General features: G+C 41.9%; 1 protein-coding gene across 4 annotated transcripts in view; it reads left to right on the forward strand.

The window, feature by feature from the left end:
* Positions 1–26,162, forward strand: part of LOC122544483 (probable E3 ubiquitin-protein ligase HERC1) — a 248,390-nt gene that overhangs the window by 108,522 nt on the left and 113,706 nt on the right. For all 4 annotated transcript variants that reach the window (XM_043683720.1, XM_043683722.1, XM_043683723.1 and 1 more), the window contains exons 14-20: positions 2,228–2,446; positions 3,034–3,186; positions 3,281–3,413; positions 4,720–4,911; positions 5,143–5,364; positions 15,995–16,168; positions 24,863–24,977. In XM_043683720.1, coding sequence (XP_043539655.1) covers positions 2,228–2,446; positions 3,034–3,186; positions 3,281–3,413; positions 4,720–4,911; positions 5,143–5,364; positions 15,995–16,168; positions 24,863–24,977 — 1,208 coding nt within the window. The remainder of the gene's footprint in view (positions 1–2,227; positions 2,447–3,033; positions 3,187–3,280; positions 3,414–4,719; positions 4,912–5,142; positions 5,365–15,994; positions 16,169–24,862; positions 24,978–26,162) is intronic.

The following is a 26,162-nucleotide window of genomic DNA, read 5'->3' on the forward strand; positions in this document are numbered from 1 at the left end:
ATTTAATTATGATTTGTGCATCAAATTAATTTTTATATTATTTAAAAAGCAAAATGGATTTCCCTTTCTGGCTATTTGTTACTCAGATTATTTATACAATTCTTTTGACATGGTACTTTAATTGAATAACAACCTTTTTATAAATTTAACAGCCTTTTATACATACAGCAGTTGAATCCCTTTTTTCTCTTAGTAGTGATCTGATATTGTCAGAGACGTGAAGCACTGATTATAAAATTTATAACGACAGTTATTTTGAATTTTATCCAAGCACGATCAAATCTTTGTCTCCTGGAATTGTAAAATATGGTTATGAATGTTAAAACAGTAAGCGTTCACAACAGTTGATGCTTCCCTTCATCACCTCAATTAACCTCCCATTTGTCTCCCTAAATGGTCAGACTGTTTATAGTGTCATGTACAGCATGGAAACAAACCCCTCGGTCCAACTCGTCCATGCTGACCAGATATCCCAACAAACTCTAGTCCCACCTGCCAGTACCTAGCCCCTAACCCTCCAAACCCTTCCTATTCATATATCCATCCAGATGCCTTTTAAACGTTGCGATTGTACTAGCCTCCACCACTTCCTCTGGCAGCTCATTCCATACACATACCACCCTCTGAGTGAAAACGTTGCCTCTTAGGTCTCTTTTCTATCTTTCCCTTCTCGCCCTAAACCTATGCCCTCTAGTTCTGGACTCCCCACCCCAGGGAAAAGACTTTGTCTATTTATCCTATCCATGTCCCTCATGATTTTATAAACCTCTATAAGGTCACCCCTCAGCCTCCAATGCTCCAGGGAAAACAGCCCCAGCCTATTCAACCTCTCCCTATAGTTCAAATCCTCCAACCCTGGCAACATCCTTGTAAATCTTTTCTAAACCCTTTTCAGTTTCACAACATCTTTCTGAGAGGAAGGAGACCAGAATTGCACACAGTATTCCAACACTGGCTTATCTAATGTCCTGTACAGCCATAACATGACCTCCCAACTCCTGTACTCAATACTCTGACCAGTAAAGGAAAGCATACCAAACGTCGCCTTCACTATCTTATTTACCTGCGACTCCACTTTGAAGGAGCTATGAACCTGCACTCCAAGATCTCTTTGTTCAGCAACACTTACCATTAAGTGTATAATTCCTGCTAAGATTTGGTTTCCCAAAATGCAGCACCTCGCATTTATCTAGATTAAACTCCATCTGCCACTTCTCAGCCCATTGACCCATCTGATCAAGATCCCGTTGTAATCTAAGGTGACCTTCTTCACTGTCCATTGCACCTCCAATTTTGGTGTCATCAGCAAACTTACTAACTATACATATTATGCTCACATCCAAATCATTTGTATAAATGATGAAAACTAGTGGACACAGCACCCATCCTTGTGGCACTCCACTGGTCACAGGCCTCCAGCCTGAAAAACAACCCTCCACCACCACCCTCTGTCTTCTACCTTTGAGCTAGTACTATATCCAAATGCGACCTCCACTGTTGAATGAGCATAAATTTGCCTCTTTCGACTTGAGCTTCTCTGAACCATATTGCCAATATATTTCCTCACACTAGGTCCTGTGCACCAACCACCATGTGCTTGCTGACCTACATTTGCCTCTCGTTCAACAACATGTTCTTAAAACTTTTATCCATATTCTCAAGTGCCTCCATGACCTTTTCCTGTTTTCCTGTGTAATCTTCTCCAACCCAACAAAAATTCCCAATTTTAATTACCCTGCTGTTGCCAATCATACATTTAGTTGCTGAGGCCCTAAGTTTTAGAATTCCCTCCCTTAAAACCTGCATCTTATTTTCCTCCTTCAAAATTCCCCAAAACAAAATCTCTTTGAACAAGCTTGTGATAATTTGCCCAAATATTGTGCACTGATGTCAAGTTGTGTTTGATAATGCTGTTGTGCTAGGAAGAATCTTAAATTCATTTTAAGGTTATTTATTTTACTACATTAAATGAGCTATATAAATGCAAGTTATTTTCAAAGAGCTGTAAACAACAAATCATCAAATTTACTAAATATGAACATTTTCCAGTTCATATAGCTGTAATTTGCAGTGTGGTTTAATTTGCCCAGTAATTGGCTATAGCAAAGAAAATATATAAACTGCAAAATTACTAACACAACCTTTTGACTTTTTAATACTAATTTGCAGTGTTTAATTGTGTAGCAGCTATGCATTGATTTAATATAAATATCACCTTTATTTCCAGAGGATGCAATTGGATATTATTCTTACAAGCCTACAAGACCATACCCATGTAGCTTCTTTGCTGGGCTATAGCTCACCTTCTGATGTTGAAGCCACCTCTACAGGACAAAATTACAGCAGCTTCCTTGATCCCTCATTCAACTCCCAATCCAGTCATCCCGATACCCATCTGGCAGAAATCTTGATGAAGACCCTACTAAGGAATTTAGGATTCTATACTGTAAGAAGCTTTCTATTTGTTAGCAACTCTTTCAGATAAGTTCTTGCTTAATCTGTACTATAAAATCCTTAATCTGACGAGACTTGTGTTTATCTGATTTTTCTTAATTTAGCTGATTATCCTGAAGTACAGATTTTATTTTCAATTTTTTAATCAAATATTTAATTCCTGCTGGTAATGTGGGCTTGTTATATATGTTGGATATATGAATTAAGCTTTGAGCTCTTTCAGTCAAATGATTTCTTGGGAAGACTTGTTTTCTCAATTTATATTAAATGTCCATCAACATAATTTGAGGGAGTTTGGATCAAAGAAAGATAAAAGTACAACCAGAAAATTTGGGTTGCAAAATTGTGTTAAATTGAAGAAAATAGACAATTTTGTAAAATGACATGTTCTTCATTACTCTATAGGAAGACTCTACATAGGGAGGCAACGTACTCCTAAATGTTTTTTTTAGACTGCTCTCAGTCTTCTCTGTATGTTTCTTTTTAACAATTGGAAATTCTCCCATTCTACATTGTATCATGTCATTATAATTGTGTTAAATCTAGTTCATAATATTACACTGTTAATGCTCTTAATAGGATCAGGCTTTTGGAGAACTGGAAAAAAACAGTGACAAGCAGCTTCTGGGGACATCATCTGCAGAAAACTGCCAGCCAGCTCATTTGCATGAACTTCTGTGCTCTCTCCAGAAGCAACTCTTGGCATATTGTCACATCAACAGTGTCAGTGAGGTATAAATGTGGACCTTTACTTGGAAAATGTAGTTTTGAGATATTTTCGGCTCATCTTTATTGATGACTTAAGTTTGTTTTTTTTCTAATTTAGAGCTCCAGTAGTGTAGCTTTATTGCACAAACATCTACAGCTCTTACTGCCTCATGCGACTGAAATTTACTCCCGTTCTGCGACACTGTTGAAAGAAAGCTCCTGGAATGGGAGTGTCAGGGACAAGCTTCAAGGTATTGGTGACTTGTTTACTTTTACTTCTTTTTTCTTCTTTTTTTGCTGTAATAATAGAACACAGCTTCATTAGCAATTTTGTTAACTTTTTTGAAGCGATTAAAATCTTGTAGGACTGCTCTCAGTCTTCTTTATCTCCATTAGTTTAGTCTTCCATTGCTTTGCATCAGTCTTGCCCTGCAGTAGTCCCATAGTTTAAACACACTCTGAATAAAAAAGTTTTTTTTTTAATTTCCTTTTGAATAAGTTAGTGACTAGCTGATATTTACAGCTCTGATGCTTATCTCGCCTTTGAGTAATCGTAATGTCTGTCAGGTTCTTTCATAAACTTAAAAAACTTTCTATCAAGTCAACTTGTAGACCTACTGAGGTCCATTTTTCATAGTTCTTGATAACCATTTTCTTGAATGTATTTTGTCAATCATTCTTTTGTCAATCAGGAAACCAGCCTTATTTCAGTTATGTACTTTTCAGTGTTGTAATCCATTTGCTATTGTTAGTATCAATATTGAATGTAATTTCTAAAAATCAAATCTGTTGTCCCATAGTTGCAGATTCCTGAATGATCATCCACATAAGGGCATTCTGATTCCTCACAATGGCCCACTGTTGCATTTCTTTACCACCGGACTTGTGTTTATGCTACTGCCAAGAACCTCATGTTTGCGTTGAACTGATCACAGATGTCCAAAGCCCGGAGAGTGCGCTCTCTGATTTTATGAATCTGATTTGTTGCTATCGTTCAAACTCCTTTGCTGGGTTTATGTGAATCTTATATTTGAGCCCCTCATGACTGTTGAACTGGAAAATTAAGTGGAGAATGTGTGATTTAGATGAGTGAAAATAGTAAATCCGGTCCAATCTTCAGAAATGGAATGCTTTATGCTTATTTTTCCCTGTTGTTTGTTGTAGTCTACAATGTTATAAATCAGATGGGTGGGTGGCACAGTGGCACAGTGGTTAGCACTGCTGCCTCACAGCACCAGAGACCCGGGTTCAATTCCCGCCTCAGGCGACTGACTGTGTGGAGTTTGCACGTTCTCCCCGTGTCTGCGTGGGTTTCCTCCGGGTGCTCCGGTTTCCTCCCACAGTCCAAAGATGTGCAGGTCAGGTGAATTGGCCATGCTAAATTGCCCGTAGTGTTAGGTAAGGGGTAAATGTAGGGTTATGGGTGGGTTACGCTTCGGCGGGTCGGTGAGGACTTGTTGGGCCAAAGGGCCTGTTTCCACACTGTTAGGTAATCTAATCAGATGAAATCTTTAGATGTTTCTTTCATATACCTTTACAGTATTGTTTGTCTTGCAGGTGTCCTGTATGGATCAGCAGCAGGGAGCATGCTGTGTCAGATCATTAACTCTTTACTGTTACTGCCTGTCTCTGTGGCACGACCATTGCTAAGCCAGCTACTAGATTTATTGCCATCATTGGATAGCTTAAACCGACTTTTACCCGCTGCGGCCCATTTAGAGGAACAGGAGTTGCAGTGGCCACTGCATGGTAAGCGATGTGCTCAGGCACTTGGATCGTATCTAATGCTGTAACTTCATAATATTGTAACCCTGGTGCATGGCAGACTGTGCTGCAGTAACAAGAAATAAGAGGAAACAAACAGGAACAGATCTGCTTTTGTAACTTAAATCCTGCAGTTTCAGAAATGTAGAGAAAGGTTGTTGACATGAACTCTGTCGTGCTTCTAACTACTAACTTCTTTTGGGACTGATGCTGTAGGTACTATTGAAAGTGCTGAGCTTGATGATTTGGCAATACCTCAATCTGCTCAGCCTTGGGTGTGGCTTGTAGATTTGGAAAGAACTGCTGCACTACTTGTAGGACGTTGTCTTGGTGGAATGCTACAGGGTCCACCTCCGACTGCTGAAGAACAAGATACAATTCGTTGGCTAAAAACACCTCTTTTCAGCAATGGACTGGAAATGGATCTTCCCCAGCTAGGTAAAACTAATCATTTATTATTTTCATAGTGTCACAAATATAATGTGTCTTTCTTTCTCTCTGTCTGTCCCTCTCTGTCTGTCCCTCTCTGTCTGTCTCTGTCTCTGTCTCTGTCTCGGCCTTGTTCTTGGTCTCACTCTTTCGATCTCGCTCTCTCGCTCTCTCTCTCTTTCTGTCAGGGGTCCCTGTCTCTTCTTTATTTCTCCCTCTCTTTATTTCTCACTCCCTCACTCTATCGCTCTCTCCCTATCTGTCTCTATCTCACTCTCTATCTCTCTCTCTATCCCTCTCCCTATCTTTCTGTCTCTTTCGCTTTATCTCCCTATCTCTCTATCATTATCTCTCTCTATCTCTCTATCTCTCCCTCTCTATGTCTCTCTCTTTATCTCTCTCGATCTCTCTCTCTCTCCATCTCTCTATTTCTCTTTCTATCTCTTTCTATCTCTCTCTCTATCTCTCTATTTATTTCTCTATCTCTATCTGTCTCTTTATCTCTCTGTCTTTATCTCTCTCTCTGTCTAGGCTTGCTCTCTCTCTGTCTGTCTCTCTCTGTCAGGGGTCAGTGTCTCTCTCTGTTCCTAGCTGGTGTCTCTGGCTCTCTATCTCTCTCTCTCTCTGTTTATCTTTCTTGATCTCAGGTTTCTATCTCTCTGTCAAGGGTTTCTATCTCCCCGTCTCTGTCTCTATCTTTCGGGCGCGCTCTCTCTCTCTTGCTCTGTGTCTGTCTCTCTTTGTCATATTGTCATTGTCTCTGTCCCTTTCTGTTGTTTTTTTCTCTCTCTCTCTTGTGTCTGTCTGTTTCTCTCTCTCTCCCCCCCCCCCTCCACACACTTTTGGTCTCTCTTTGTCTCTCTCTCTCCCCCACTTTTACTCTCTCTCTCTCTCTGGTATGTTCTGGATTCGAGCTATTGTCCACATGTTGTCAGGGCCCATAGCCTCTGCAGTATCCAGTGCCTCCAAATCCTTTCTCATATCATGTGGAGTCAGGCTTATCGGCCAAGACTGGAGGGAGCCGGGATGGATCACGATATTGTACTTCTCCTGAAAGATTGCTGCAAATGCTTTGACCTTACCAATTGTAGTGATATATTGGGCTCTTCCATGTAGAATTTATGGACCTTGCTGTTCCTCCAGTTTTTCAGTTGTCAGTTAGATGACGGTATGGGTAGATAGATAAAACAAAGATTGGCCACAATATTGACAGTTAGAATTTGGTTTGGGTTACAGAATAAGTGGATTTGTCAGATACGTAGATCTGTGGCAGATGCAATTTAGTGCTAAAAATGCGAGGTGATGTATTTTTAAAGAAGGAATAAGAGTGTATTAAATGAATGGCAGGATACTCTAAAGCTCTGAGGGATCTTGGGATGCTTGTCCACAGATCCCTAAAGGCGGCAGAATAGCTTGATAATCAGGAAAGCATACAAGATGCTTGTAATGTCAGTTGTGGCATAGATTATAAGCACATGGAGGTCATGAGTGGCATGGATAGCATAAAAAGACAAGGTCTTCCCCCTAGGGTATGGGAGACCAGAGCGAGAAGGCATAGGTTTAGGGTGAGTGGGAAAAGACTTAAAAGGGATCTAAAGGGCAACTTTTTCATGCAGAGGGTGGTGCGTGTATGGAATGAGCTGCCAGCAGAAGTGGTGGAGTCTGGTACAATTACAACATTTAAAAGGCATCTGGGTGGGTACATGAATAGAACATGGAACATTACAGCACAGTACAACCCCTTCAGCCCTCGATGTTACACCGACCAATGGAACCAATCTGAAGTCCATTTAACCTACACTATTTCATTTTCATTCATATGTTTATCCAACGATCATTTAAATGTCCTTGAAGTTGGAGGGTCTACTATGTTGCAGGCAGTGTGTTCCATGTGCCTACTACTCTCTGAGTAATGAAACTACCTCTGACATCTGTCCTACATCTATCACTCCGCAATTTAAAGCTATGTTCCCTCGTGGTAGCCATCACTGTCCAAGGAAAAATGCTCTCACTGTTCACCCTATCTAACCCTCTGATTATCTTATATGTCTTAATTAAGTCACCTCTCAACCTTGTTCTCTCTCATGAAAATAGCATCACATCCCTCCGCCTTTCCTCATAAGACCTTCCCTCTATACCAGGCAACATCCAAGTAAATCTCCTCTGAACCCTTTCCAAAGCTTCCACATTCTTCCCATAATACGGTGACCAGAACTGTATGCAGTACTCTAAATGCAGTTGAAACAAAGTTTTGTACAACTGCAACATGACCTCATGGCTCTGAAACTCATTCCTTTGAGTAATAAAAGCTAACACACTGATGCCTTCTTAACAACCTTATCGACTTGCGTGGCAACTTTCAGGGATCTATGTGCATGGACACAGATCTCTGCTCATCTACAATACCATGGATCTTACCATTAACTCAATACTCTTTATTCTTTTTGCTCCTTCCAAAGTGAATCACCTCACACTTTCTGCATTAAACTCCATTTGCCACCTCTCAGTCCAGCTCTGCAGCTTATCTATGTACCTCTGTAACCTGCAACATCCTCTGGCAATACCAAAACTTCACCAACCTTAGTGTCATCTGTGAATTTACTAACCTGTCCTTCTTCACCCACATCCAGATCATTTATGAAAATGACAAACAGCAGTGGCCCTGATCCTTGCGGTACACCACGAGTAACTGAACTCCAGGATGAAATTTTCCCATCAACCACCTCCCTCTGTCTTCTTTCAGCTAACCAATTTCTGATCGAAACCACTAAATCGCCTTCAATCCCATGCTTCCATATTTTGTGCAATAGCCGACCTTGGAGAACCTTATCAACAGCATGCTGAAATCCATATACATCACAGCAACCGCTTTACACTCATCCACCTGTTTGGTCACCTTCTCAAAGAACTCAATAAGGTTTGTCAGACACGAATTACCTTTCACAAAACAATGTTGATTATCCCTAATCAACTCATTCCTTTTTGAATGATTATGAATCCTCTTTCTTATAACCTTTTCCAACACTTTACACACAACTAAAGTAAGGTTCACGGAAATTCTGTAAGTTTCAATCAGATCCTTTATAAACTCAATTGAGTTTAGTCCCAAATTCTTCAAACATTTCTCATTAATCTTCATTCCTGGGATCATTCTCATGAATCTCCTCTCCACTCAAAGACCAATACATCTTTCCTAAGGTGTGAAACTGAAAATTGCTCAAAGTACCTTAAATTTGGTCTGACCAGAGCCTCACAAAGCCTCCTGCTTTTATATTCTCATCCTCTCAAAATGAATGACAACATTGTATTTGCCTTCCTAATTACTGACTCAACCTGCAAGCTTACCTTAAGAGAAACCTGGACCAGGGCTCTCAAGTTCTTTTGCACTTCCAATTGCTGAGTTTTCTCCCCATTTACAAAATAGTCCATGCGTCTATTCTTTCTGCCAAAGTGCATGACCTCACGCTTTCTCACATTGTATTTCATCTGCCACGTCTTTGCCCACTCTCCTAACCTATCTGAACATTTTTGCAGCCTCCCCGCCGCCTCAATACTACCTGCCGTCCACCTATCTTTGTATCATCTGCAAACTTAGCCAGAATGCCCTCAATTCCTTCGTCTATATCATTAATGTATAAAGTGAAAAGTTGTTATCCCAACACTAACACTTGTGGATCACCACTAGTCACTGGCTTCCATCTTGAGAAGGACTGTTTTATCCCCACTCTCTGCCTTATGCCAGACAGCAAATCTCCTGTCCATGCTAGTAGCTTGCCTCTCATACCATGGGCCCTGATTTTATTCAGCAGCTTCTTGTGCAGCACCTTATCAGAGGCCTTCTGGAAGTCCAGATAGCGAACTTCCATTGGTTCTCCTTGGTCTAACCTGCTCATTACTTCCTCAAAGAATTCTAGCAGATTTGTCAGGCATGACCTCACCTTGATGAAACCGTGCTGAATTTGCCCTATTTCACCATGCACTACCAAGTATTTAGAAATCTCATTCTTCACAATGAACTCCAAAGTCTTACCAATGACTGGGGTTAGGCTAATCAGCCTGTAAGTTCCCATCTTTTGCCTTGGTCTCTTCTTAAACGGGGGGGTATCTTCGTGACTTTCCAGGCCTCTTGAACCCTCGCTGATTCCAATGATATCTGAAAGATCACTATTAAAGCGTCCACTATCTCTTCAGCTATCTCCTCCAGAACTCTAGGGTATAGTCCATCGATCCAGGCGATTTATCTACTTTCAGACATTTCAATTTTTCTCGCACCTTCATCTTGGTTCTCATCTCTGCCCCCTGACTCTCTTGAATTTTTGGTTTGGAGGTGCCAGTGTTGGAGTGGAGTGTACAAAGTCAAAAGTCACACAACACCAGGTTATAGTCCAACAGGTTTATTTTGAAGCACTAGCTTTCATCAGGTGGTTGTGAATTTTTGGGATATTGCTCATGCACCATGAAGATTGACACAAAGTGCTTATTCAATTCCTCAGCTATTTCTTTGCTCCCCATTACAACTTCTTCATCTTCTCCCTCCTTATTTCTTTCTTCATTGTCCTCTATTTGTTTTTGTAGCTTTCCTAATCCTCAGGCTTCCCATTGTCTTTTGCTACATTATATGCTTTCTCTTTTGATTTTATGCTGTATCTGACTTCCCTGGTCAGCCATCCTCCCTTTAGAGTCAGAGAGTTATGGAGTCCTCCATCAATGCGAATCCCATTTCCCTGCACTTGGCCCATAAACCTTTCCTATGCATGTATTTGCCCAAATGCCTTTTAAATGTGTTAATGTGCACACACCACAACCACTTCCGCTAGCAGCTCATTGCTTACGCGTACCACCCTCTGTGTAAAAAAGTTGCCCTCTAAGGTTCCCTTTTATTCTTTACCCTCTAACCTTAAACTGATGCCCTCCACTCCGCGATTCTCCAACCCTGGAAGAAAGACTGAGTGCATTCACCCTAACCATGCCTCTCAAGGTCTTATACACTTCTTTAAGATTTCCTCCAGTCTCCTACACTCTAAAGAGAAAAATTCTAGCTTGTCCAATCTCTCCCTGTGACTCAGACCTTTCAATCCTGGCAACATCCTTTTAAATTTCTTCTGCACTCTTTCCAGTTCAATAACATCCTTCCTATATGAACACAATACTCCAAGGCCTCACCAATGTCCTGCACAACTACAACATCCCAACATCTATATTCAGTGCCCTGACTGATGAAGGCCAGTGATCTAAAAGCCTTCTTCACTGCCCTGTCTACCTGTAACTTCACTTTTGGAGGACTGTTCTCCTAAATTCCAAGGTCTCTCTGTTCCACTACATTCCTTAAGGCCTTACCATTCACAATGAAACTCATATCTTGATTTGACTGTCCAAAATGCAAGACGTCACATTTATGTACATTTAACTCCATTTGCATTTCTTGGCTCAATTCCCCAGCTGAGCAAGGTCCTGCTGCAGTTTCTGATAGCCTTCCTCACTCTCCACAATACATGCTACTTTAGTGTCATCTGCAGACTTAGTATAATCATGCCTTGTACACAATCATCCAAATCATTGATATACATCACAAACAGCAATGGGCCCAGCACCGACACCTGAGGCACTCCATTAGTCCAGTCCGACAAGCATCCTTCCACTATTACCCTCTGCTTCCTACCATCAAGCCAATTGTGTATCCAATTTGCCACTTTCCCCTGGATTCTATATGATCTAACCTCCCAGAGCAGCCTACCATGTGGAACCTTATCAAAGGCCTTACTTAAATCCATATAGATTATGTTTACTGCCCTGCCCTCATTAACCTTGCTGGTCACTTCATCAAAGAACTCTAACAAATTTGTGAGGTATGATCTCCCCCGCACAGGGCCATTCTGACTATTCCCAATCAAGCTTTGTCTTTTCAACTGCATGTATATCTTATCTATCAGGATCTTCTCAAATAACTTACCCACCACAGATGATAGGCCTACTGATCTACAGTTCCCAGGTTTTTCTTAGTAGCCCTTCTTGAATAAAGGCACAATGTTTGCAATACTCTAGTCTTCCAGGATCTTATCCATGTCTAACAATGACGCAAAAATATCAGACAGAGCCCCTGTAATTTCTTCTCCTGCGCCTTGCAGTGTTCTTGGATATATCTGACAGGGACTAAATTTATCCACCTTCATACATTCGAATACATCAAACATCACCTCTACTGTGAAATGGACTGTCCCCAAGATCTGACCATGAATTTCCTCCAGTTCCCAAGTCTTCATGTCTTTAGTATGCTTTTTCGTTGAGATGAATTTTTGCTGCCTCTCTCAAAACACTCCCAGAAATTCCTGTCTTTCCTGGTAGGCTTCTCTCCCAGTTAATTCTGGTCAGCTCCTTCCTCATGCCTCTGTAGTTGCCTTTATTTCACTGTAATACTGATTACATCTACTTCTTCTCAAATATTATGGTCACTGCCTTCTAAGGGTTCCTTCACCTTAAGCTCCCTTTTCAAATCTGCCTCATTGCACAGGGAGAGTCGAGACTGTGGTGCTGGAAGAGCACAGCAGGTCAGGCAGCATCCGTGGAGCAGGAAAATCGACGTTTCGGACATAAGCCCTTCATCAGGAGTGCCTCTTCGCACAACAATAAATCCAATATTGTCTGTTCCCTGGTGGGCTCCACCACAAGCTGCTCTAAAAAGCCATCTCGTAGAAATTCTGCAAATTCCTTTTCTTGTAATCCACTGCCAATCCACCTGGATATTGAAATCCCCCATGATCATAGTAACTTTGCCTTTCTTACCCGCTTCTTCTATCTCTTGGTGAATCTTATGCCTCCAATTCTGACTACTGTTTGGAGGCCTATAGATAACTTGCATTATGTCTCCTTACCTTTGGGCATCCTCAACTCTACCCACACAGATTCTACATCATCTGACCCTGGTTTGTTTATTACTTTTGATTTCATTTCATTTTTTACTAAACAGGCAACCCCGCCACCTCAACCCACCTGCCTGTCTTTTTGATACGATGTATATCCTTGGATATTTGTGGGGGCGATGGCCCAGTGGTATTATTGCTCAACTATTAATTCAGAAACCCAGAATAATGTTCTGTGCACCTGGGTCTTTTTAGATTCACTACAGTGTGGAAATAGGCCCTTCGGCCCAACCAGTCCACACCGACCCTCCGAAGAGTAACCCACCCAGACCCATTTCCCTCTGACTAATGCACCTAACACTATTGACAATTGAGCGTGGCCAATTCACCTGACCTGCACATCTTTGGACTGTGGGAGTACCCTCATGCAGACACGGAGAGAACGTGCAAACTCCACACAAACAGTCTTAGACAGGCTGGAATCGAACCGGGGATGCTGGTGCTGTGAAGCAGCAGTGCGAACCACTGAGCCACAGTGCCAATGCAAACCACTGAGCCACCGTGGCGGGTTTGAATCCCGCCATGGCAGCTGGAGAAATTTGAATTCAATTTTAAAAATCTGAATTTAAGGGTCGATTGGCCATGAAACCATTGTCAATTGTAAGAAAAACCCAGCTGACTCACTAATATCCTCTAGGGAAGCAAATCTGCCATCCTTACCTGGTCTGGTCTACCTGTGACTCTGGACCCATAGCAATGTGGTTGACTCTCAACTGCCCTTTGAAATGGCCTAGCAAACCACTCAGTTATATCAATCACTAGAAAGTCACAACAAAGAAATGAAACCGGATGGACCACCTGGCATCGACCTTGGATCCGGAAAATACAACGACAATGAAAAGACCTCCTTATCAACAGCTGTGGCCTTGTGCCGAAATTGGGAGAGATGTCTCACAGACTAGTGAAGCAAAAACTTGTCATTCTTAATGAATCATACCTTAGATAACACCCCAGACACCACCATTACCATCCCTGGCTATGTCCTGTCTCACTGGCAGGGTAGACCCAGCAGAAGTGGTAGACACAGTGGGGCTTAAGAGTTATAATTTAGCCAGAAAGGATCTAAAGGAGGGCTAAGAAGGGGACATGAGACGTTGTTGGCGGATAGGATCAAAGAAAACCCTATGGCCTTCTGTAGGCGTATCAGGGATAAAAGAATGTCAATCGTAAGATTAGGGCCAATCAAAGGTAGTAGTGGAAAGTCGTATGTGGAATCTCAGGACATAAGGGGAGTGCTTAATGAATACTTTTCGTAGGTATTCACATTGGAAAAGGGCAGTGCCACTGAGAATAAGGAGATACAGGCTATAAGATTGGATGTGATTGAGGTTGACAAAGAGGAGGTTTTAGCAATTTTAGAAGAACTGAAATTAGATAATATCCTGGGACCGGATGGGATTTATCCTCGATTCTCTGGGAAGCCAGGGAGGAGATTACCGAGCCTTTGACTTCGATCTTTATGTCGTCATTGTCAACAGGAGTAGTACCAGAAGACTGGACAACAGCAAATATTGCTCCCTTGTTTAAGAAGGGAAGTCGGGTCAACCCTGGTAATTATAGACCACTGAGCCTTACTTTGATTGTGAGTAAGGTGTTGGAAAAGGTTATAAGAGATAGGATTTATGTTCATCTGGAAAGGAATAAATTGAGTAGGGAATAGTCAACACGGTATTGTGAAGGGTAGGTCGTGCCTCACTAACCTTATTGAGTTCTTCGAGAAGGTGACCAAACAGGTGGGTGAAGGTAAGAAGTTGATCTGGTGTAAATGGACTTAGTAAAGCTTTTGATAAGGTGCCACACGGTAAGCTAGTGCACAAAATAAGGAGTTTCGGAATTGAAGGTAATTTAGTGGTTTGAATCAGAAGTTGGCTAGCTGAAGGAAGACAGAGGGTGGTGGTTGATGGGAAATGTTCATCCTGGAACGCCATTACCAGTGGTGTGCCACAAGGATCTGTTTTGGGACCACTGCTGTTTGTCATTTTTATAAATGATCTGGATGTGGTGTAGAAGGATGGGTAAGTAAATTTGCAGATGACACTAAGGCAGGCCGAGTTTTGGATGGTGCCTAAGGATGTTGTGGGTTGCAGAGGGACGTAGAGATGATGCAGAGCTGTGCTGAGAAGTGGAAAATGGAGTTTAATGCGGAAAGGTGTGAGGTAGTTCACTTCGGAAGAAACAACAGGAATGCAGAGTCCTGGGCTCATGGTAAGATTCTTGGCTGTGTAGATTAACAGAGAGATCTCAGTGTCTAGGTGCATAAATCCCTGAAAGTTGCCACCCAGGTTGATAGGGTTGTTAAGAAGGCATATATTGTATTGGAGTTTATTGCTAGGGGATTGAGTTTTGGAGCCACGAGGTTATGCTTCAGTTGTACAAGACACTAGTAAGGCGGCACCTGGAGTATTGCGTGCAGTTCTGATCACCGCATTATAGGAAGGATGTGGAAGCTTTGGAAAAGGTTCAGAGGAGATTGCCTCGGGTGTTGCCTGGTATGGAGGGAAGGTCTTATGAGGAAAGGCAGAGGGACCTGAGGTTGTTTTCGTTGCAGATAAGAGGGTTGGGAGGTGACTTAATCAAGACGTATAAGATAATCAGAGGATTAGATAGGTTGGACAGTGAGAGCCTTTTTCCTCAGATGGTGAAGGCTAACACGAGGGGACATAGCTTTATATTGTGGGGTGATAGATTTAGGACAGATATGAGGGGTAGTTCCTTTACTCAGTAGTAGTGACATGGAACGGCCTGCCTGCAACAGTAGTAGACTTGCTGACATTAAGGGCATATTGGATAGGTATATGGGTGAAAATGGAATAGTTCAAGTTAGGCTTCAGATTGAGTCCATAGGTCGGTGCAACATCGAGGGCCGAAGGACCTGTACTGCGCTGTAATGTTCTATGTTTTAAGTCTAGAAATTTTACCCAGCAACGAAGGAATGACTAGATACTTCAAAGGATGGTGAATAGTTTGGAGGGGAACCTGCAGGTGACACTGTTGCCATTTATCTGCTGCCCTTTTCTTTCTTGATGGAAGTGGTCATGGGTTTGGGAAGTGCTCTCTAAGGAGCCTTGGTGATTTTCTCCAATACATCTTATAGATAGTACACACTGCTGCTACTTAGTGTCAGTGGCAGAATGACAAAATGTTTGTGGATGTGGTGCCAAATCAGCAGGCTGCATTGTCCTGGATCGCGTCAAGCTTTTGAGTGTTGATGGAGCAGCATTTATTGAGATATGTGGGGAGTATTCCATCCCACTTAATGATTTAATATCTGCATTCCTCCTATGCTTAATTTATTTAATCAGTGACCTTCCCTCCATCAGGTCAAAAGTGGGGATATTCTCAGAATTTGCAACTCCATCGATATTGAAGCAGTCCATTTCCAAAAGTGGCAAGAATTAAACAATATCCAAGCTTCACCTGACAATTGGCAAGATACATTTGTGCCGTACAAATGCCAGGAAATCACTGTCTCCAATAAAGTGTGTGCAGGTGCAACTTCAAATTGTTCTTGGGAAAGTAAACAGAACCTGTACAGATAACTACAATAGATTTTATGATGAGACAAATTAATTCTGATGACAAAGGTCACGTATTAAAATGGTCTTGATGGCATTTATGTATTTTATTATTTCACCCAATGTGTTTAAAATATTTTTAAATCCTAAGTTCAAAGACCATTTAATGGATATGTGAATAGTCAAAAAAAACTGTTTGTGATGCAGATAAATGCATGAGCTCTCTGCTGGAAGTTGCACTGTCTGGAAATGAAGAACAAAAACCTTTTGAATATAGCCTTGGTGCCGAGAATATTATGCTTGTTGATCTGGCTTTGGGCTCGACTAAAGAACCTGTCAATGTTCTGTGGCTCAAAATGCAGGACTATGCTGTCAGTAAAGGTAGGTGGGTCCACCTTTTCTGTGTAATTTAAATGTGTATCTGACAAGCACTAGCAGGAAAAATAATAAAGTAATCAAGATGGCGACAATGCTGTACTGTTGAAGGTGTGCCCAGAACATAGTTTAAAAAAGAAACAGAAAGAATTGCGAATGCTGGAAATCAGAAGCAAAAGCAGAAATTGCTGGAAAAGCTTGGTAGGTCTGACAGCATCTGTGGAGAGAAATCAGAGTTAGCATTTTAGGTCCAGTGACCTTTCCTTAGAACTGCAGGTACTGGAGCAAGCAAGCAATAGCAAGTGACAGTGGAGGCAATGAATGGTGAGCAATGGAAGGGTTAGGGGAATTCAAGGTGTAGTGAGGGATGGAGTGAAAGGGTAACAAGAGTAGGAGCGCAAATGTTAATGAGGGAAAGAAATGAGTAGTGAGGGACAGTGGGGCCCAGTGGTGAGCAATGGGTGGCAAGGGGATAGTGAGAGATAAGAGTTATGAAGGGTTAGTTCTAGTGCCATAGACAGCTACAGCACAGAAAAATGCACATTGTATCCACCTAATTATTCTGATCCCTTTTCCAGGACTATGCCTTGGCATTACAAGAGCACATCTAAATACCCCTAAAATATTATAAGGATTTTTACTTCTATCACCCGGTACAGGAGGGACGAGAGATAGTGAGGGTAGGCAGAATAAAAGGGAAGTGAGGGATGGGACATAAAAAGAGCAGTGAGAGGTGACAGGACAAACAGAAGTTGGGGTGGGACAATGAAAGGTAGTGGAGGGACAATGAGGATCAAAAGTAGTGAGGAATAGGGGAAGAGGTGTACGGTTAAAATTCCAGAAGGTTAGAATTGATGAAATGAAACTCATGTGGAATGAATGGGATGCTACAATGTGTGGGCCAAAGGAAATAGACAAATAAAGTCATAGAACTCTACACCGTAGAAACAGACCCTTCAGTCCAACTCGTCCATGCTGACCAGATTTAGCTAATCCCATTTGCCAGCATTTAGCCCATATTCCCCCGAAACCCTTTCTGTTCATATACCCATCCAGATGCCTTTTGAATGTTGTAATTGTACCAACCTCCACCATTTCCTCTGGCAGCTCATTCCATACACGCATCACCGTCTGCATGAAAAGGTTGCCCCTCAGGTCCCTTTTAAATCTTTCCCCTCTCACTTTAAACCTAGTTTTGGACTCCTCCAACCCAGGGAAAAGACCTTGGCTATTTGCCCTATCCATGCCCCTAATAATTTTATAAACCTCTAAGGTTACCCCTCAGCCTCCGATGCTCCAGAAAAAGTAACCCCAGCTTATTCAGGCTCTCCCTATAGTTCAAATGCTCCAACCCTGTCAGAATCTTGTAAACCTTTTCTGAACCTTTTCAAGTTTCATAACATCCTTCCTTTAGCAGGGATCACAGAATTGCATGCTGTATTTCAAATATGGCCTCACCAATGTCCTATACAGCTGCAACATGACCTCCCAACTCAATGCACTAACCAGTAAGGAAAGCATACCAAATGCCTTCTTCACTATCCTTTCCACCTGTGACTCCACTTTCAAGGAATTATGAACCTGCACTCCAAGGTCTCTTTGTTCAGCAACACTCCCCAGGACTTTACCATTAAGTGTATAAGTCCTGTCCTGATTTGCCTTTCCAAAATGCAGTACCTCATGTTTGTCTAAATTAAACTCCATCTGCCACTCCTCGGCCCATTCGCCCATCTGATTGTACTCTGAGGTAACCTTCTTCACTGTCGAGAGTGTGGTGCTGGAAAACCACAGCAGGCCAGACAGCATCCGAGGAGCAGGAGAATCAACATTTCAGGCACAAGCCCTTCATCAGCAACCTTCTTCATTGTCCACTACATCTTCAATTTTGGTGTCATCAGCAAACTTAATAAATATACCTCTTATGTTCACATTTAAATCATTTGTATAAATGACGAAAAGCAGTGGACCCAACACCAAACCTTGTGGCACACCACTGGTCACAGGCCTCCAGTCTTAAAAGCAACCCTCCACCACCACTATCTGTCTTCTACCTTCGAGCCAGTTCTGTATCCAAATGGCAAGTTCTTCCTCTATTTCATGTGATCTCACTTTTGAGCGACATTGAGGAACCTTGTTGAATGCCTTACTGAAGTCCACATAAAGCACATCCACTGCTCTGTCCTCATCAATCCTCTTCATTACTACTTCAAAAAATTCAATGGAATTGGTGAGATATGATTTCCCATGCACAGGGCCACATTGACTATCGGAAATAAGTCCTTTTGCCTTTCCAAATACACACAAATTCTGACCCTCAGGATTCCTTCCAACAACCTACTCTTCAAAAACACTGATGTCAGGCTCACTGGTCTATGGTTCCCTAGCTTTTCCTTACCATATTTCTTAAGTAGTCGTTCCCCATTAGTCAACCACCAGTCTTCTGATACCTCACTTGTGGCTATTGATGGTACAAATATCTCAGCAAGGGGCCCAGCAATCACTTGCTTAGCTTCCCACAGAGTTCTATGATATGCCTGATCAAGTGTGAGGATTTATCTACCTTTATGCGTTTTAAGGCGTCCAGTACCAACACCTCTGTAATATGGACATTTTTCAAAATGTCGCTATTTATTTCCCCATGTTCTCTATCTTCCATATCCTCCTCCACAGTAAACACTCATGTGAAATACTTGTTTAGTATCTTTCCTCATCTCCTGCAGTTGCACGCATAGACTGCCTTGCTGATCTTTGAGGGGCCCTATTCTCTCCCTAGTTACCCTTTTGTCCTTTATGTATTTGTAGATTCTCCTTGGCCTTATTTCCCAAAGCTCTCATGTCCCCTTTTTTGCCCTCCTGATTTCCGTCTTAGTTATATTGTACTGCCTTTATACTGTTCACAAGATTCACTCAATCCCTGCTGTCTATACCTGACCAATGCTTCCTTCTTATTTTTGACCAAAACATCAATATCTTTGGTCACCCAGCCTTGCCCTCTGCCCTAACAGGTATGTATTATCTCTGGACTCATTTTTGAAGGCTTCCCATGTTCTAGCTGTCCTTTTACATGCAAACATCCACCCCAAATCAACTTTTGAAAGTTCTTGTTTAGTACCATCAAAATTGACCTTCCTCCAATTCAGATCTTTAAATTTTAGATCTGGCCTATCCTTTTTCATCACTATTTTAAAACTAATAGAATTAAGGTCGCTGGCCCCAAAGTGCTCCCACACTGACACCTCAGTCACCTGCCCTGCCTTATTTCCCAAGAGTAGGTCAAGTTTAGCACTTTCTGTGGTAGGTACATCCACATACTGAGTGAGAAACTTTTTATGTACGCACTTAGCAATTTCCTCTCCATCCAGTCCCAATCTATATTTGGAAAGTTAAAATCTCCTATTGTTCTTACAGGTAACTGAGATCTCTGAACAAAGTTGTTTCTCAATTTCCTGTTGACTATTCGGGGAGTCTATAGTACAATCCCAAAAAAGGTGATTATACCTTTCTTTAGATTCCCTGCAATGTGCAAACAGGCCCTTCGGCCCAACAAGTCCATACTGACCCTCTGAAGAGTAACCCACCCAGACCCATTTCCCTCTGACTAATGCACTTAACACTGTGGGCAATTTAGCATGGCCAATTCACCTGACCTGCACATCTTTTGGACTGTGGGAGGAAACCGGAGCACCTGGAGAAAACTCATGCAGACATGGGGAGAATGTGCAAACTGTGAGGCAGCAGTGCTAACCACTGAGCCACCATGCCGTCCCAATTTCTCTTATTTCTCAATTCCACTCAAATATTTTCCCTGGACGTATTCGCAGGACAATCCTTTCTAATTATATCCGTAACATTGTCTCTAATTGAAAATGCCAATCTCCCTCCTCTGTTGCCACCCCCCCTCCCCAGCAATCCTATCTAAACTGTGGAACATTAAACTGCCAGTTCTGTCCATCCCAGAACTGCGTCTCTAATCGCTATGATATCCCAGTCCATTTTTCCATCCTGAATTCATCTGCCTTACCTGTTGGGCTTCTTGCATTGAAATAAATGCAGTTTAATTTCTCAGTCCTAAATGAAACTGAGGAGATTTCAGAACAAGGGAAATTATAGCATAGAATGTCCACCATGCGGAAGCAGGCCATTCAACCCATCGAGTCCACACTGACCATCTGAGAACATCTGACCCAAACCCACCCTATCCTTGCAAGTCTGCATTTTCCATGACTAATCCACCTAGCCTGCATGTACCTGGACACTATGGGCAATTCGATATGGCCAGTGTACCTAATCTGCAAATTATTGGACTGTGGGAGAAAACCTGAGCACCCGGAGGAGATCCTTGCAGGCACTGAGAATGTTCAAACTCCACACAGATCGTTGCCAATGGCAGAATTGAACACCGGTCCTTGGCGTTGTGAGGTAGCAGTGCTAGCCACAGTGCCACAAAAGGAAAAGTGTTTCCTCTAATTTGGATCAAGATTTTGAATCCAGTTCTTGGGAAATACGGAATCATTAACATTTAATGGCTTTTATATGGTAATCTAGACCGTAAATATCAAGATGCCAGTCAGAGCTTTTTGAACTTGACGCTAGCAAGTCTGACCCAGGAAGTTAGAATGTCAGGCATCAGAGAAAACTCATTCTCGTCTTTACAATCATCTGAAAATCCACTCCAAGTCAAACTCTAGCCTGACTTGGAAACATTTTCATTGGGTCACAATCCTGGAATTCCCTTCCCACTGGCAGTGTGGTTGTCTTTACATGCCAGGGACTGCAGTAGTTTAAAACGGCAGCGCACCTTGAGAATATTTAGGGATGAACAAGAAATGCTGGTCCAGACAGTGAAACCAACATGCCATGAACAAATGAAAAAAGCAAACAAAGCATGAGACAAAGGTTTTTATTTTGCAGAAAAGAAATTAGGTAGTCTTGTTTGCACCTCAACTTAAGATACTAAGGTTAGGTGATTCTTAATCACAGAATGTAGTAAGAAAACATTCAGCCCTTTGAGACTGCACCAACCATCCAAACAGCATTCCATCCAGACTAGCTAGACCCTATCACCATAACCAGAGATTTACCATGCTGATCGACCTACACTGCACATCCCTGGACATTGCAGGGCAATTTAGCAAGCGTAATCCATCTAACCTGCACATCTTCGTACTGTGGGAGGAAGTTGGAGCACCAAATGGGAATCCACATAGACACTGAGAACAGGCAAACCTTACACAGACTTACCCGAGGCTGGAATCGAACCAGGGTCCCCGTCGCTGTTAAGCAGCAGTGCTAACTAATGAGTCACCATGCTGCCGAACCTCCAGTCTTTCACCTGAATGATGCTCCCTTGTCATTGACCCTAAAAGTAAATGGAATAGTTGCTTTCTATTCATCCAGTCGCTACCCTGCAACGTTATGCTTCCTCAAGGACCAATCAAATGATTAAGATAATCCAGAAGATCATTCGCCTTGGCCTTCTCCAGTGATCCCTTGAATTTGCACTGGACTGAGTATGGCATCAATATAGCAAAACTGTAGTCAATCAGAACTGGGGGAAAACTCTTTGCTGTTTGGGATCAGACTTTGCACAGAAGAAGGAGTTAGTTGTTAAAGGTCAGTCATCTCAGCTTCAGGAGATCTCTGAAGGAGTTCCTCAGGGTAGTGTCCTAGGACCAACCTTCCCTCCATCATAAGGTCAGAACTAGGCCTAGCCAGTGACACCAATATCTCAAGTGAAGAAAAAAGTATCTGCAAGCTTCTTTATCATGCCCTCTTCTCGATGTTTCTCTCTTCTCCTCTCCTCCCCCACCACATCTTTTCTACATATCATAAACAATGATAGATCCAGCACCGATTTCTGGGGTGCACCAATGGTCTCTAGTCTCATAAACAGGTTCAATTGCCATCCTTTGTCTTCTACTGCTAGATTAATTTTGGATCCAACTTGACAGTTACTCTGGATCCCACATACTTTTACCCTCTTTATCAGTCTCCTTCCCATCATCAGCATTTATACCAACCTTTTCCTAGCTATATTCCATTCTGAAGAAATGTTATTGAACCTATTATGTTAAGTCTACTTTCCTTCCACAGATGCTGCCAAACATGCTGAGTTTTTCCAGCGATTACATTTTGTTTCTGATTTCCAGCATCCATAGACCTTTCATCTTTTGTTTATTAAAATAGGAATTTTTAAACCATGAGTTGGAAGTTTTTAGGAGAAGTTCAAAGACATTCTGAATTCAGATCTTGAGCACAGTGCTGTATTTTGTTTCCTGAGAACTCACAATGAAGGTCAAAGCAATGTGAGAAAGGTTGGTCCATATGTGAGCTTAATCCAAAAATACTCAGAATTGCCAGCATCATGACCAAAGAACAGTTCTATAAAAACAGGCCACAACCAGAACATTCAGTTGCAATTTACCTCCTCCTGAGGAAGGCTGTAGACTGTTGATTAGTTTCAGGACAATGTGATTTTTCTTTCTCCCTTATTTCCCCTTGCCTGCCTCAGTCTGTGGTACTTGAAAGGTGGCCTGTTGTCTGACTTCTTCACCACTTTGCCTGCCCATTTTAATTCATTCCATTTTAATTCATTCCTCTTTAACCTGCCCTCCATTTCCATTGTTTTGCTGTGGGCGAGATGCTGTGGCATTTGTTTTTACAGATTTACAGATTTCTTACAGTGTGGAAACAGGCCCTTCAGCCTAACAAGTCCACACCGACCCGCCGAAGAGCAACCCACCCAGACCTATTCCCCTACATTTACCCCTTCACCCAACAGTTCGGACAATTCACCTAACCTGCACATTTTTGGACTGTGGGAGGAAACTGGAGGAAACCCACGCATGCACGGGGAGAATGTGCAAACTCCACACAGACAGTTGCCTGAGGTGGGAATTAAACCCGGGTCTCTGGCGCTGTGAGGCAGCAGTGCTAACCACTGTGCCACCGTGCCGCCCATTTGTTTGGAATGATTTTCTTTATTTCTGCTTCCAAAGGATGTGGGTGTTACTGACTAGGCCAGCATTTGTTACCCTTTGAGCCAAATAGTTTGCTTGGCCATTCCAGTGGTCAGTGCTATGGACCAGGCCAGACCCCCTCAAAACATTTCAAGAAGTTAGCCCAGACCCTAACCTTTGTAGTTGTTTTAAGCAGATGTAAAGTGGATATTCCAGGAGTGACATGGCTGACCCACCCACTCAGTTTTGAATAAAGTAATGTATTTACATATGAATAAAAGAAAACCAAATTTAGAATAACATAACTATTTGAAAAACCAACCAACATGAGGACAATCTTAATGATACTGTTCTAAGTGCTTACAACATTCCCATAAACACCCCCTTGGCAAAAAAATAATATCAAACAGGTTCTTACAGGAAAGATGTCAGATAGAGAGAGGATTAACTTGGAACTGCTTCTTTGCGTCCCCTGCAGTTTCTCTGGGTTCCCAGCTAAAACTTGACCAGCAGCTGCAAACAAAACAACCAGACTGCTAAAACCAAACCAAACCAAATCCTGAACTGGGAGAACTGACCATTCCCCTTTCATTGTCCAAGTGTTTTAAAACAAAGACTTAAAAGCATTCTGAAGTAGATAAACCCAGACATATTAGAAACCCTGACTTTATGACTTCTCTGGAAAAACACCCAGGGACAACAAAACCTTATTAAAGAAGCAGCATCGACACAGCAGTTAAGATCAGGTAGACCTGGTAAGGGTGATGTCTGTCCTTCCCTGAAGGACGTTAGTGAATCAGATGAATTTTTGCCACAATTAATAGTTTCATGGCCATCAATGTAGGCTGTGTACACCTCTTTCTTCTTGATGCTTTTACAGTACATTCCCCAGTAGAATGAGGAGGATATCAGTGCAGTATAATGGTGGATTTGGAATTCAGTTTGACACCAAGCTACTTTTCTACCTTATATAAGATTGCACTAATGTCTGATATAAAGGAAGAGTCATTTTACTCGGAATGATAACTCTTCGTGATTCACAGATGCTGCCAGACCTGAGTTTCTCCAGTATTTTGTGATTTTATTTTAGATTTGCAGCATCCACATCACTACTTTTATTTGAAAGATCGCTGGCACATAGTGGTTATTATTTCAGAATATTTTACTGACCTTGTTTTAAACCCATGTTTTGCTAGTTTGAAAACTAAACTCTTGAAATGATATTTATCACAGACTTTTCATCACAATGTTCACCATAGATAATCAATTTGGAGAGGGTTTCTATTTCGCCACCGTAACATCCTCTGCCTTTTGCACTGAATCATAGAATCCCTACAGTGCAGAAACAGGCCCTTCGGCTCAACAAGTCCATACCGACCCTCTGAAGAGTAACTCATCCCTACTACTCTACATTTCCCTACTACTCTGCATTTATACCTAACCTACACATTCCTGAATATTACAAGCAATTTAGCATGGCCAATTCACCTAACCTTCACATCTTTGGATTGTGGCAGGAAACCAGAGGAAACCCACACAGACACTGGGAGAATGTGTAAACTCCACACAGACAGTCGCCGGAATCGAACTTGGGTCCCTGTGCTGAGAGGCAGCTGTGCTAACCATTGTGCCATTGTATCGACCCCCCCCAAAATAAAACAACCAAAATGTATGCATGTTTAAATGGATTTTCTGCCACTATCTAATAAATACACTTATTACTGTAATATATATTTTCCAGATTGGGACAGTGCGATTCTTGGCAATGAGACTTTGTTGGATACAGCTTCGAGATTTGTCCTTGCAGCTCTTTTAAAGCACACAGGTTTACTAAATCAAGTCTGTGGTGAAAGCAGGCAAGTGAAAAGTATTCGTTCAATGTACTTGTCTGATCTGAAACTGAATTTTTGTTTGTGTGTGATGTTCTTTGTGTGATCTTGGCACCGTTATATAGATATGTCAAATTTACTAGATTTCTTAAGATAGCACAATGTGACTGTGAGACAGGTGAATGATTTTTAGATTATTCTTATGCAATTACTCCATAACTGGGTTTGTATACAGGCAAGACTAAATGTGTTATTCAGGTCAAGCTGGACTGGAAGGCAGGAGAAAATTGGAACGGAAAGAGGAGAGAAGGAAAGGGAAGGTATTGAACAGGAACAGGGTGAAAGGGAAGGAGAAAGGGGGGAGGGATTTGGGGATGAGAGGCAAACTTCTGTGTGTGACAAACGTTGGACCTCTTTGGTGGAATTGGAAGGGAGGAGGTTGTTTTAATGCTGAATCTCTTCCATCATGGGCTAACCTTCAATCTCAGTTGGGGAAGCGTCTTGGTTTCATTCTGTCACCACCTACTGGGAATCTAAATAAAGCAGGAGCAAATTGATTTCCATACTAGGGCACAAGGGTAGAGAAGAACCCCGAGTCAAAAGCGTTATACTAATTTAACATTGTGCTTTTGTCATCTTGTTTGGCAATGTGAATAAGTAGAATATAACTCATAGCAGTTATTCAGTATATACGAAAGTTCATTCAGTATTCATTCAAAATGGCAGAATTTCTGAAGTTATTGGTTCCCTGGCTGAGAAAAAAAAATCTGAGTCCAATTCTGTATGAGGCACTACTGTAGTCAAGGACCGTTCATGTGAAAATAGGAGGTGACTTGCTGACAGGATATTAGCCTCTGTGGAATTATTTCAATGGCAACAAAAGTAAAGCATGATCCCAAATAAGTTTGCTCATAACAGTCAGGCTAAATATTTTGCATGTCATACCTTTGTTTGGAAAGCACTTACTTGTTCGACCCTGCTGTCGAGGACTGGGTCCAATGCATAGAAAGAATAAGTTATTTTGTTTGGGCAAATGACACTATCGTGGCAGATAATAAACAGCAAGTAATTCTCCTGACAGCCTGTGGAGCTGCAGCTTCTCTGTCATTGGGAGACTAACTATCCCTGAGGCACCAGATACTAAAATATTTCAAGAATTGACTGACATAATTAAATAATAATAATGACCCCCAAGCCACCTGTAATTCTGAG

Source organism: Chiloscyllium plagiosum, chromosome 50 (assembly GCF_004010195.1).
Source record: "Chiloscyllium plagiosum isolate BGI_BamShark_2017 chromosome 50, ASM401019v2, whole genome shotgun sequence".
Classification (NCBI taxonomy): domain Eukaryota; kingdom Metazoa; phylum Chordata; class Chondrichthyes; order Orectolobiformes; family Hemiscylliidae; genus Chiloscyllium; species Chiloscyllium plagiosum.